This window comes from Larimichthys crocea, chromosome VIII (genome assembly GCF_000972845.2).
Source record: "Larimichthys crocea isolate SSNF chromosome VIII, L_crocea_2.0, whole genome shotgun sequence".
In the NCBI taxonomy this organism is placed as follows: Eukaryota; Metazoa; Chordata; class Actinopteri; family Sciaenidae; genus Larimichthys; species Larimichthys crocea.
This window is the reverse complement of record NC_040018.1, coordinates 713,051-726,507: the sequence shown is the minus strand read 5'-3', so window position 1 is coordinate 726,507 and position 13,457 is coordinate 713,051. Positions and strand designations below refer to the sequence as shown.

Sequence of the window (13,457 nt, the reverse complement as noted above, 5' to 3'; positions counted from 1 at the left end):
TATTAAATATCATCATGGGTAGTTTAGCATGCTGATGCTAGAGCCACTAGCATGACTTAGTCGGGGTCTAAGTGCAGAGTGTTGCATGTTGTACAACTTGTAAAGCCCTCTGAGATTTAAGATTTTGGATTTTGGGGCTATGTCTGTGGATCTTCAATTCTCTTATAGCATAGGTCTATGCTCTATTATTTTGTTTCCCTCACACATGCCTGTGTACCTGCATTCCAGCCATACCACTGTAAGAAGGAGGCTGTATTACACTGGCACTCCTCTTGGCTCATTGCAGGAAGTAATTGAATTTGAGCAAACATGTGCCCACACACACACAGACCAAACTAATCACAAAGACCATTGCTTTGAGTGTTTTGCTGCAGTTTGCACCAGCTTTAGCCTCTAGAGTGCAACACTAGCACATCAGTCAGGTCATCTCTTAATAAAGAAGCTGGCTCCTGTGGAGGTCTCACAGCCAGCAGTTGTTACTGTCACTCAGTATCGTCACAGCCTCCCCCTGCACACACACACACGCACACACACATGGGCAAGCTGGAGCCTGTACAAACACCCACACATGACCCCAGTATGAATGCACACACACTCACCCACTTTCAGACACACACACACACACACACACACACACACACAAAAGCACACATGAGCCAAGGAGCATGGGCAGCAGGGTCACCCGAGCGCCATGCTTCATAAAGGGCGCCGTTACAATAGGTTTACTGTTACTCTGATGACTGCCTGGATACAATAAGACTGAATGTGCTGGACTGATGCTTTTCCCTTCCTTTCCATTTTTCACTTGATGACAAGGAAGACAGACTGAGACAGGACAGCATGTTATCAGAGGACGCCCCTGAAGGTGAGTTGGTTTATTGCAGGGTTAATGTATACCTCCATTTCTATGCATAGTAAATAATGTAGTGCTGAGAGAGAGATAGGTGGGGGAATAATTTATGAATTTATGAATTTTGATGAGTCTGATAGTCTTTAAAAATCATGTCATGATATGCCTCAAACTCTGCTGTCATATTCGTTGTGAGAATTTCCCTGAACCTGAACTGAAAGGTGACAGATTTTAGATTTAGGCTGAAATATAAATAACATTATGATGCAACTGTTACACCTTAAATAGCTAATACACTTGATCATACTCGCATACAAGATGTGAGAAGACATTTCAAAAAAAGGCTGTTTGATTGCATCATACTGAGATATTTCCGGAGAAATGTAAAGATAAGGATGTGGAGAGACAAAGTGTGTGAAGGAGCAGATGAAAGAGAGGCAAATCACAGGTAGACTGGCGGACAGAAGATGAGAGCCAAAGGAGGTATAAATGTAATGGCAATTTCACAGGGCGACACTTCAAGAAGGCTACTGGATAAGGTGGATCAAAACACAGAGAGCTGAGGAGAGACAGGGGGGGTGTTCATAAGGCAAGGAAGAGGGAGAAGAAGAGAGAGGAGGAGTGGAGGTTGGGGTGACAGATGGGACTCACCCAGATCCAGAGGGGTGTGGTGACGAATTGTGAGATTCCTGTGAGTTGGGACAAGCAAGGATATTTGCACTGCAGCTGTCAATGGTTCAACACCTACACAGCCCCACCCTCCCTCCCCCTCATATCATAGACACACATGCACACACTCATGCTCATATTTCATATCTTGTGATAGGCTTGCATGGTAGGTTTTTGTCTGAGTCAATTTTAAAGACATAAAATTCTTGTGGGACCAAAGACAATGATTCATGTTCTTGTGCCGTTAAAGATTAACATTTGTTCAGCTACAGTGTCTGGGTAATAAAGGTATACAGGCTGTATTTGCTCATGGTGTGGCTTGTCTGTACTTTATTATTCCTCTTCGATCATAGTTCAACGGTTATAAGAGTCTAGCTTCGGTGTGATTCAATTCCGATTAGATCAACGTGAGGGTACAAACAAGCAATGTGGGCACCGCAACAATCTTGTAAGTAAGCAAATATACTTTATATCTTTAGCACATCTTGAATCCACAGTCACAAGGTGCTTTACAGAGAATACAACACTATTAAAAGAATGTAGTTATGAAGTTATACAAATGAGGGATTTATATTGAATATGTTGTGTCTACTTGACCGTGGTCTCCACTTTAATTTAGTTTCTTGTTTATCAGGCCTGTTTATTTTGTGATCTCTGGACGGAGGGGAAGAATGAATGAAACAATATTTGTTTTCAATGTAAAATCTTAATCCATAAACTTACTACAGCTGTTTAAATGTCCTATATTGGGTCTTTTTTGATTAATAAGTGTGTCTAGGTACTATATGAATGCTGTTATGGTATCAAAATGCCAAATCCACAGATAAATACACACTGCTTGTATTCAGAAGCTGCCTCTTAACAAGCCTTCAGGACTTCTGTAAGGTTGTGATGTGGGGCTGTAATGATATCAGATTTACACTACATGATTATATTGGCCAAATGATAATGATTGCGATATCTATACAATGAAAAGACCATAAGTCAAAACTTTGAACTTTTATTACATTTTTGGGCTTTTTTTTTTGGCAAATGACTGAGCAGGAATCACAAAGTGGGAACAACAAACAAAAAAACTGAAGAGACAATGGATTACTCACACAGTGACATGTGTATATTGTCACCATCCTCAGCCATGGCTACAGTCCTTTGTTGCTGTTCTAGCCATGCCTCAGTCAGAAAGCCAATCAGAAGAGAGGCTCGTTAATATTAATGAGACAAAAGGAAACACAACATGCTTTGTACTTGTTATAACTCCAGAGGTAAGAGGTGTAAAAGTACACTGAGATGGGTTTTTACTTAAATATATGCTTTTTTATGGATATTGCAACTTCAAATTAAACATTGTAACAATGGAAATATGGGACCTTTAAAAAAAAAAAGTGCAATATTACCTCCCTGAAATGTTGTGGAGAAGAATTGGCATAAAATAGAGATGGTCCCTAAAAGCTAGTGTTGTCAGCATGTCATGTGTTGGGTTTGGTTTGTCTGCGCGCCCGCCCGCCTCACTTTCTCACCTGGACGGAAGTGAACATAAAAGGCAGCGCAGGTAAAGGCAGCCCTTCACCTCTTCCTCCTCCTCCTCCCCCTCCTTCTCCTCCTCTATCCAGGTAGTGCGGCACAGGCAACACTCTCCTCTCTCGTCTTCTCCGGTTGAGGACAGGAGGCATGAAGCGGGATATGATTAATTCCTGTAAATATGAGACAACTTGAAATATTCTTCTTCTGTTTCCTCATAACCAGTAACCTCACGGACTAATGGGGCTTCTACTGCTGAGCCTGATTCTTCGGTACTGGATCAACACCGTGGAGGGTAAGCAGGACTGTTCGGCTTTAAAAAATCAAGGGCAACACGTTTATAAAGTGCAAACAAAGAGCAACAGTTACTCAAGAGCAGACCATAAATGTTATGTTTGTATTTTATGACTGGTTAATGTGTTTTATTGTGAAATCCTATTGTATTATTTTGAAGTACACTTCATCATAACAGTTAAAACATGCTAATAAATGGATCAAATCCTAAATTAAATATTTATTTTTTATTTTATCAGGTCAAAAAATTGAACACGCTCTTTGAAATTCAGATCTCTCCCCTGGAGAGAGACCTTTAATTTTTGTAGGTCGATGCTGACTCTAACTGTGCACTGTGCTCATGTGTACTGCAGGATCATGTTCAGCTGGCAGCGCTCTGACTTGTGACAAGTGTCTGCAGCTCAGTTCTCACTGTGCCTGGTGCACACAGGAGGTAAGCAGCCAGGGTTTGCATGTATGACACCACAGCATGTAAGCAGATGACCACAGTGCATTCAACAATATCATTTTATGGCGTACTATAAAACAATCTCAATCTTGCATCTGCAAAGAGCACAACATGTGTCTTATTTCTTCATCTCTCAGAATTTCACAGATTGGTTTTCAGTCAGCGAAAGATGTGACACACTGGATATCTTACTAGAAAAAGGATGTGCCAGGGGTCATTTGGAGTTCCCTGTTTCCAAAGGCCAAATCCTGCAGGATCACCCACTCGGGAAGAAGACGGGCAACGTTAACAGCACTCAGATCTCCCCACAGAAAATGGCACTCAAGCTGAGACCTGGTAAACAGCGTGCACACATTTTGATTTGATGATTTGCCACCAGAGGTGGTTCGATCATTTTCAGATGTGTTGATTTCTTTATTTTATTTTATTTTTGCACAGGTAGTCAGGTGACTTTTCAGGTCAAGATTCAACACACAGAGGACTATCCTGTGGACATCTACTACCTGATGGACCTGTCAGCATCCATGACCGACGATCTGGTGAAGATCAAAGATCTAGGCTCCACTCTGTCTAAAGAGATGGCCAACCTAACCAGTAAATTCCGAATGGGCTTTGGCTCTTTTGTGGAAAAACCCATCCTGCCATTTATCAAGATTACAGAAGAAGAGCTTGCCAACCCTTGCAGGTAAGCAATACACATGAAAACATGACTATTTGTCATGTGGTGTCTCAGGGAATCTTGTTTTTCTAAATCTTTGTTTTTCACTTCTGCTGTGTTGCAGCGAGGTAGGCTCAACCTGCCTGCCAACTTTTGGATATAAACACGTCTTGTCTCTGACGAGCAACACTGACAAATTTAACGAGATAATCGCAATGCAGCGTGTATCTGCAAATATCGATATACCGGAGTGTGGCTTTGACGCCATCATGCAGGCAGCTGTTTGTGAGGTGAGACTTAGTTTTTAAAATTTAAAATGTTAGTTAGATGTGGTTCTTGTTAACTTCATTGTTTGATTAGTCAGTTGATTTATCCTCTGTCACGCATTGTAATGTGTCTCCTGATAGGATAAGATTGGCTGGAGGAATGACTCGATGCGTTTGCTGGTGTTTGTCAGTGATGCTGACTCACACTTTGGGATGGACAGTAAGATGGCTGGAATTGTGATACCCAACGATGGGAAGTGTCATCTGGACATCAATAATGAATATTCGATGTCCACGGTGCTGGTACGTTCTTATTTTCCTCCCTCTATGACCTCAGCATGATGAGTTTTATTTCATGAGTCATTTTAGGGTCATCCATAGTGTATCACTGATGACTTATAGCACATTCACTATTCATATTCCACCATTTGTTTTTCAGGAGTATCCAACTCTTGGTCAGCTGATTGATAAAGTGGTGGAGAACAATATCTTGTTGATATTTGCTGTGACAGAACAACAGAGGCGCAACTATGAGGTAGCAGCTTCTCTCTATGAACGCATTTATTTCCTTGTCAGTACCGCACCAAACTATAGAGCTGAAAAATGCAAGTATTTGTGTGAGCACAATGTTTACTGAGGTTTGCATATTTATTCATAGAGCTGCATTCTCATTGAACCTGTTAGAACTAGCCCTCTTCTCTTCCCCATTCTTTTTGCGTACTTTTCTTTGCTTCCAGGACTATGAGCCAAATCTGCCCACATTGTAACAGTGACTTTGCTTTCTATCTATCCGTGCTTCTTTTTTTTTTCTCTTCTCCTCACAGAAATATGCAGATCTCATACCTGGCGCCACGGTTGGAGTCTTGGCGACAGATTCGCGGAACATCCTGGAACTGATTGTAACAGCATACAAAGTAAATAAACAGTCTTGGTGATCTGGATGTGCGGGTAGGCTCTCTCTGTGTGTGTGTGTGTGTGTGTGCAGGCACTGGTAATAAGGAATAAAGACAGAGAACACCTGCTATTATACAAGCAGTAACACTGTGTTCGATTTGATTTAATCAAATCAAATGCTTTAAGCTTGAGTCAGAGTTTCAATAAAAGCACCTGTTGACATAAAGCATTCACGGATTAACCCTTTGCACAATCAATAGGCAGTACCTCTGCCTTCTCTGCTCTTCTTGGTTCATTCTTTCTATTGAGTTTTTTCCTCTACCGCCCGGTGCTTTGCAGCAGCGTGTTTGACAGCAAGTCTCTGCTTGCCCCAGCTGTTTGATCTCCTCGCCCATCTGACTCTGACTTGCTCTTTCTTCTCCACTCTCTCTCTCTCTCTGTCTTTATCTTTCTCTGCCTGTCTACCGTGTTGCACTCCGTGTCCTTTTTTAAATCCCCCCTGGCAGCGGTGAGCGGTGGCGAGTTCCTTTAATTACTTCATCGGTTACGTCGCTGACAGCAACTTTTAGTCTCTGCCACGTTAATCACACTGCAGAGAGGAGGCCTTGTTATCACCCTGATTATATATAGTTGTGGTTCTTAAGGGAGATAAAAAACATATTTAGTGAAAAAAGACAGATGATTAGTATTTATACTTACTTCCAATTTTGGATTAATGTTTATTGTTAACCCATTTTAAGTCTTTTGAGTGTGCTTTACCTACTTTACTTTAATCCATCTTCAAATTGGGTGTATACCATAAACACCCCCCTGTTTTCTCCTCCTTAGCAACGCTGAAGGCACAGTACAATTACAGGTCTACAGGAAACACACAGTTAACTCTCTGTTAGCACCCAGACAGTCCGTCAGAGTTCATTAGTCAGTCAAACATAGTCTTTCCTCCAGCTGAGGTTAGCTGCCACTCTTTCCTCAGGTGCTTTTGTACAGCCCAGCACACCTGGGATGATGACTCACCCAAAAAAGAGAGAACTAGATTGGAGGTTTCAAAGAGTTTCAGCACGCTACAGGTCGGCGCAGGGTGAAAGTGTAGCTCCACTTAAATCCCTGGAAATCCCATGTCTTGATAATAGAAGTCAGTGTGTTGATTTGATAGTTGAGTCTTGGTGATTTTTGTTATTTTTTGTTCAGTACTAGGATCTGTGCTGCCAATTGCATTTCCATAAGTGCTGATATATTTGTGTACTGTTTTCCAGGAACTGCGTTCAGAGATCGAACTGGAGGTCCTTGGAGACACAGAAGAGCTGCAGATGTCTTTTACAGCCATTTGCCCAAATGGGACTGTCCTCCCTGATCTAAAACGCTGCTCCAACATTAAACCTGGAGAGACGGTCAGTTGTTTTTTTTCTCTAAATAGCTATTTCTCCTGATTTGTATAGCGAAAGTGTAAAGGTAGGGAAAGTTTAAATAATTGGACACCCAAAAAATAAAAATAAAACAGTAAAACAATTAAAGAAGTCTAAATAAAGACCAGGTTTATAGTCAAGCTTTCAGGTTATATCTAAAGATATCAACACTTCCTCAGAGAAATCAGCTGCTCAAAAGGTTTTCGTCGCGCACTTAAGATGAACAAAAAGTTTTATGACAGACGCCTTCATGGTTTATACATAAACAAGACCATGTACAACAACTTAACACAAAGACTTACAGGCAACTGATAAAAGATGTGTGATCTTCGTCTGGTCTTAGTCGAGCAGAGTACTGAATCTGTTCTGCCTGGCTTGTTTGGGTCGACCAGATAGGACTGCATTACAGTATTCACTGTATCTCAGAGAGAGAAATGGTTGCACTTGACTGATGTTTTTTTAGATGATATGAAAAAGCTAATTTAATGAAAATCTCCACATGTTGTAAGCCTTCATGTTCAGTTTTAAGTGTTGGCTAGGCATAAATAGTGAATACAAATTTGTTTTCTCCCTCTGAGCCTTTGCACCTGAAATTAATAGTTCAGTTTTATTCTCATTGAAATGAGACACATTAAACTGTATGTGCTATTTTAATAATACATTTATCAATTTAGTTATTTGTCATGTATGAAATGTCAAATATTCTGTATCTCCAACTCCTCAAATTTGATTATTTGCTACTTTTTTTGTCGTATGTGATAATAAACTGAACATCTCAACAAGAGGCAATGACATCATGCCAGGCTGTTGGAAATTCAGATTTTCTGATACATTATAGACAAAATACATTTTAAAATAATTTCCTAAAGCAGCCAGGCGTTTAAGTTTTTAGCAAATGATACTTAAAGAGAAGTAAGTAGAGCTTGTGTTGGGAACTAACAGCTTAATACACATTTAGTTTTTCAGTGATTTATTTATGGCAGCAGGGTTGTGTATGTGGGATTGATGAATGAAAAATGAATAATAACATCACACCCAGTGCAATAGTGTGCCTCACTGACAATGTGAGGAATAAGCAGTATCAGTTTTAGTCTTCTCATGGGACGTCTTTTTTGCTCCTCAGGTAGTGTTCAACGTGACTGTGGCTCTCCCAGGATGCCTACCAGGAGTCCGGCGCTTTTCCCTAAAACCGGTGGGCTTACAGGACAGTTTGGAGGTGGAACTGGAGTCTCTTTGCTCGTGTGACTGCCGGCAGCCTCCTGAAGCAAACAGCAGCCAGTGTATTGAAGGCCAAGGGGCTTTCCAGTGTGGTGTATGTGTGTGTCAGCCAGGGTTCCTGGGAGCAGGGTGTGAGTGCAATGAGGAAAGCGCTTTGTTGGCTAATTGTCTTGCAAACAATGAGTCTGAGATATGCAGTGGTCAGGGGCAGTGCTACTGTGGACAATGTGCATGTCATGAATCGAGCTTTGGACGCATCTATGGACGTTACTGCGAATGTGACAATTACTCCTGTGTTCGATTCCGTGGGGAGCTCTGCGGAGGTGAGTGATCACATATGAATGTCATGAATTATTCACGTGTTTTTGTGTTGAGCCTGTTGCTTTACTGACTTTGTGTTTGTAGGCCACGGAGTGTGCGACTGCGGGGAGTGTCAATGTGAAAGTGGCTGGACGGGGGAGTATTGTAACTGCAGCACCAGCACCGAAACTTGCATGTCAGAGGATGACGCACTGTGCAGCGGCCGGGGGAGATGTGAGTGTGGCCAGTGTGTCTGCTCTGTACCTGGAGCATCTGGGGACAAGTGTGAGAAGTGCCCAACATGTGGTGACGCCTGTAGTTCTGCAAGGTGAGAGCGCATTCATGGCATCAGTCGTTGAATACGGATGTAATGTAGAGGTTTTTGTCGGCTTTGCCCCTGTAATTGTTGTGTCTTTACCTGAAAGATATAAGATGTTGTCTACTTACGCCACATGATCTGTCTGTTCTTTTGAGTACAGGCATATCAGGTTCTGGTCCCCTTGTTCACATGTGTCTACACCTTCCATGTGACATCAAAAGACAACTAATGTCCCCAACATAGCACTAAGAGATTTCCTTTCTCCATTGTAAAGCAGCTGTCAGGGCTAGTGCCATTTGATACCACTGTTATAGGGGAGACGGGTGATAGAGAGTGAGTGAAGCCTTGGGAAAACTGTGATAAGTGACCAACACTGTGATTTCTTTGTGCTCACTGTTTCAGTGATTGAAGGCTCATTAAACTTTAGCTTCCCAAGAGGTAATGTATCACCTCTAAAGAAAACCGGACCTTTTGTTTTTGCACTTGTTTCACCACCAGAACCTGTGTAGAGTGCCATCTGGAAGATAAGGACGATGCCGAGCTGTGTGATCAAAAGTGCAGTGTCCCTAAAATTTCCATCAACACAACAGCAGGTAAAGGACTCTCCTGTCTACCTGTTCTAGCACTGATTTAAATAATATGATGATCTTCCTCAAAAAGTATTAAATACGCAACATTTATTTATATATATATATAGATATATATAATAGATAGATATATATAATATATATAATATAGATATATGTTATATATATATATAATATATATATATAGATATAATATATATAAATATATATAAATATATATATATTGTGTGTGTGTGTGGGTGTGTGTGGTGTAATATATATATATATGTATACTATTGTTACTATACTATTAACAATAGTACTTAATTAGTTAATAGTTAGTAATTAGTTAATTAGACTTTATGTGGTTGATTTTGAAATAATTAATAAAATATTCTCATCATTAAGTTGTGCATGAAAAACAACAACAACAGGTGATTATGCAAAAAGAACGCACTTTATATTACTCTAATCTATTTATTCCTTGCAAAGCAGCCACATATTACAGCTCATGTTGGTACAGGGTGAAAATCAACGGGCTGATACTTGAAACTTGCTTCAGATGGCCCATGTATCACAGGGAATATTTTGTTCCCTTCATGTAACTTCTAATGCGGTTTTGGGGCGGGAACTGTTTTGAAAATTCTGATGGGAACCTTCAGAATCTGTAACCAAAGAAAAGATGTCCACGTTTGCTTATTGCTTCTTATCCTGATTTGTTGTTTCGATAACATACAGTAGCTGAGGAATGCATGGCTTTTTGGCAGCTAAATATGTGGATGTCAGGGTTTCTTGGAAAAGATTAACAAGGAAGAATTTTCAAAACAGTCCTTGACATGATAAAACACTGACAGCGAAAAAAAGTCACAAAATCTTCCTTTCGAAGGAAACAGGATCTCTGGGAGGTTTCAAGTCTTTGCAGGTTGGTATTCATATTGCATGAGCATTAAATAAAATAAGTGGATATGTTGAAGGATACAATTTCTAATATGATTTGAAAAAACGGTCAGTGGCATGAATTTAAATGAGCTTCTCTACAAAATTACACTATACAATGGATCATAACTCCATGTGCACCGGCCTGCACACGATGACCTTTCCCGTGCTGTAAGTGCTTGTTGTTGCTGGAGTTTGTTCACTGTTTTTGATAGAGGTATCAACATAGGGCCAAGTTTGCCCATGGGTCAGAGACTTAGAGGAATGCTGACCTGTATCGACTCTCTGAAGCCTGCACCCCCTCGTCTCTAATACAACACCATCCATGTCCATTCAGGCAGCACTGGACAATGGGGAACATATTATTTACCTTGTCGTACAGGCAGAGCTATTGTAGTGCATGTGAATAGCCAAAGGACCTCGTCTTCCTTTATAGAAGAGATTATTTTAAACCTGCTATGCTTGTGCAAGCTGAGAGGTATATCTGATTATCACAGAGGATTTTCAGGCTTCGAATGTGAAATACAATGGCATGGTCCTCACACACACATGCATACACACCAGATTGTAGCCTTTGATATGGAAATCACACTGACAGCACAACAGAGGCGAGTATATCCTTTTACATCCTCAGCACAATGTCGAAAGGAAAGATGATATACGATGCCTTCTTTATGGATATACATGTTCTCATTTATTCTTAGATTATGACAACAGCCTGTCTATGCAATGCAAGCTGATGACGGAGAATGAGTGCTGGATCTCATTTAATGTGGTAGGAAGTGAGATGGGGACCACTGCCTACGATCTCCAGATATACGGTAATTCTTACAACAACGCCAAAAACTGATAAAACAAAAGGAAGTTTTGAAGTGTGAGTCTCATCTCATCTCTCATGTCCTGTCCCAGGATGCCCAGAGCCTCCTAACATCCCCATGATTATTCTGGGGGTCTCTCTTTCTGTTGTGTGTATCGGCCTGATCCTGCTGGGCGTGTGGAAGGTCCTGGTGTCAGTCCACGACCGTAAAGAGGTGGCCAAGTTTGAGGCTGAGAGGTCAAAAGCAAAATGGCAGTCGGTAAGTCACTGTCTGTTTTGGAAATGCATTTCCCATCATGCCTTGAGGAGATGTAAACAGGAAGTATGATGTTGCCATTAGTTGTGGGATACAACTTTGAAATTGACAATAAAAGTACTGTTGATTAGCAGTTCTTGTTTGCAATTTACCCATGCATGTACTGACAAATATCAACAGGTTACTTAAAAAAACTTTTAAAATGTGGTGATTTTCAGACAGGTTCTGGACGTTTATTCATGATGACATCAGAGATACTGATGACGTGTAAATCACACGTCAGAAGTGTAAATTTGGCACAAACTGTGACAATCAGGCTTTTCACCTCAGGCAGTGTCAACTCTCCAGGCACATCTCACACTTATATAATACCATGTAGATCTCATATTTGTGATCCTAAAGATGTACAGTGTGGAATGAATGGGCTTAGGACTACAAGCCACAGACAGCCACATTGTTGGTTTTGTTCTTTTCATGGTCTTTGAAACAAGAATATATAACATCCCAGCCGTAATGCACTGTTAATAATATTTACAGGATGTGTTAGTCCATCTTGTTAATCCAAAGTGATTGTGATCGCTTCATGTGTTTCTTCTTTGTCTTTCTTCAGGGGACCAACCCTCTATTCAAAAGCTCAACATCTACATTCAAAAATGTAACTTATAAGAACACAGAGAAGGTTATTACACTGGACCACTACTGATGATGAACTGGAGAAAATGCAAAGCAACATCTGAGTGTACTTAAATGTGTGTGTGTGTGCGACTGTGTGTGTGTGTGTGTGTGTGTGTGTGTGTGTGTGTGTGTGTTTGTGTGTGTGTGTGTGTGAGAGCGAGAGAGAGAGACAGAGAGTAAGAGAAGATGGAGAAAGAAAATGTACTATAAATTGTTTTTGTACGAATCTCTGCGTTGATCCAGAGATGTTGTAACACAGTAGACGACACTGTGAACGGACGAACACTACGTGATGAATTTGCTGCTGTAAAAGTGCACTGCCAAAGTACTGTTAAACACTGCACTTTCCTGTTGCATGACTCTACAAACTTAAACACATTTTTGTCTACTGTAACATGCAGCTTGGGAAGGAGGAGTCTACACTAAGAGTCTAAGAGTGATCTACTACTGAAAAGATTTTTTGTTTTGTTTTATTCTAATGAGTGTAAATATGCAGGTGGATGATTATTATGTTTGTTTTTTAAATATTGTATTTGTTTGTTGTTTTATTGTCAAGCAAGGCTGAGCCTTTGTTGTTGATAAATGAGGTTTTTTTTTAGTGGCATGGCACATAAATAAAGTTGAATTGTGACATATTGTGAAATGGTACTTTAAGCATGCAAGGTGAACGCTGTGTTGCAACATAGTTTTCAAATCCCCTGACAGATATTGATTAGATTTGTCGCAATAAATTCAATTTAATGTTCATTTGGTTTACAGTGGGACGGTAGATTCTGTCCAAGACAGTGATCCTTTTATTCCCTCTTTCCAGGCCAGTGGTGGAAAAGTAAAGTGCATACTATTTTGAGATTCTTGCATTTTTATTTGTGCAGTGTTTACACGTTCTCTTACTCCACTCAAGGCTAGATTACCAACCAGACAGATTCACCGTGTGTCATCAATCTGACTGGAAATTTGCACCACTAAAGCACAAGATCAGCTTGGACCTGCATTATAACATCTTGTAGAAGAGATCTAGTTCTAACACCATCATTGTTGTGCTCTCATGCACTAAATAAAGTTGTGATGCATCAAATTATCATATGAGGAAAAATATGATTGTAGTCCAGTTCCATCTAACAGTGGTGGAGGGGCACACCACCAAAAGTACAAAACAGTTGTTTAATGTCTTCTGTGCCTCCTAAATCTGAAGAATCCCTGACATCATGAGGATTTTCACAGATTTGGCTGTAGAGTTTAAAAGATGAGTTTATTTATGGGGCAGTGGTGTGCAATGAAAGATGATATTTAGTTGCATGATGGAAAATTGTAGGATCCAGTGTTTTTGGAGCTCGATCAGCTTAGGCAGCTAAAAGTGTTTTAACCTGTCT

The 13,457-nt window shown here is 40.5% G+C and overlaps 1 protein-coding gene across 3 annotated transcripts; it reads left to right on the top strand.

Moving 5' to 3' along the window:
- Nucleotides 1–666: 666 nt before the first annotated feature.
- itgb6 (integrin, beta 6) lies at nt 667–12,934 on the top strand. Of its 3 annotated transcripts, none has more exons than XM_019262309.2 (16): nt 667–865; nt 3,263–3,332; nt 3,685–3,764; nt 3,917–4,115; nt 4,218–4,464; nt 4,562–4,727; nt 4,845–5,006; nt 5,143–5,238; nt 5,528–5,617; nt 6,851–6,985; nt 8,124–8,541; nt 8,624–8,846; nt 9,336–9,430; nt 11,044–11,160; nt 11,249–11,415; nt 12,023–12,934. In XM_019262309.2, the coding sequence occupies exons 2-16, from the start codon at nt 3,278–3,280 to the stop codon at nt 12,113–12,115; spliced, it is 2,343 nt and encodes a 780-aa protein (XP_019117854.1). In that variant the 5' UTR covers nt 667–865; nt 3,263–3,277; the 3' UTR covers nt 12,116–12,934. The 3 variants fall into 3 exon arrangements, with proteins under 3 accessions (XP_019117854.1, XP_010728237.1, XP_019117855.1); XM_010729935.3 differs by lacking the exon at nt 667–865 and adding an exon at nt 1,949–1,967; XM_019262310.2 differs by lacking the exon at nt 667–865 and adding an exon at nt 3,112–3,129.
- The last annotated feature ends 523 nt before the right edge of the window (nt 12,935–13,457 follow it).

Bases quoted from the DNA above. Each gene is read 5' to 3' on its own strand.
- itgb6 (XM_019262309.2), top strand. From the start codon at position 3,278: ATGGGGCTTCTACTGCTGAGCCTGATTCTTCGGTACTGGATCAACACC. The intron at 4,728-4,844 runs GTGAGACTTAGT...GTCTCCTGATAG, and splicing joins TGCAGGCAGCTGTTTGTGAG to GATAAGATTGGCTGGAGGAA. The intron at 5,618-6,850 runs GTAAATAAACAG...ACTGTTTTCCAG, and splicing joins TGATTGTAACAGCATACAAA to GAACTGCGTTCAGAGATCGA.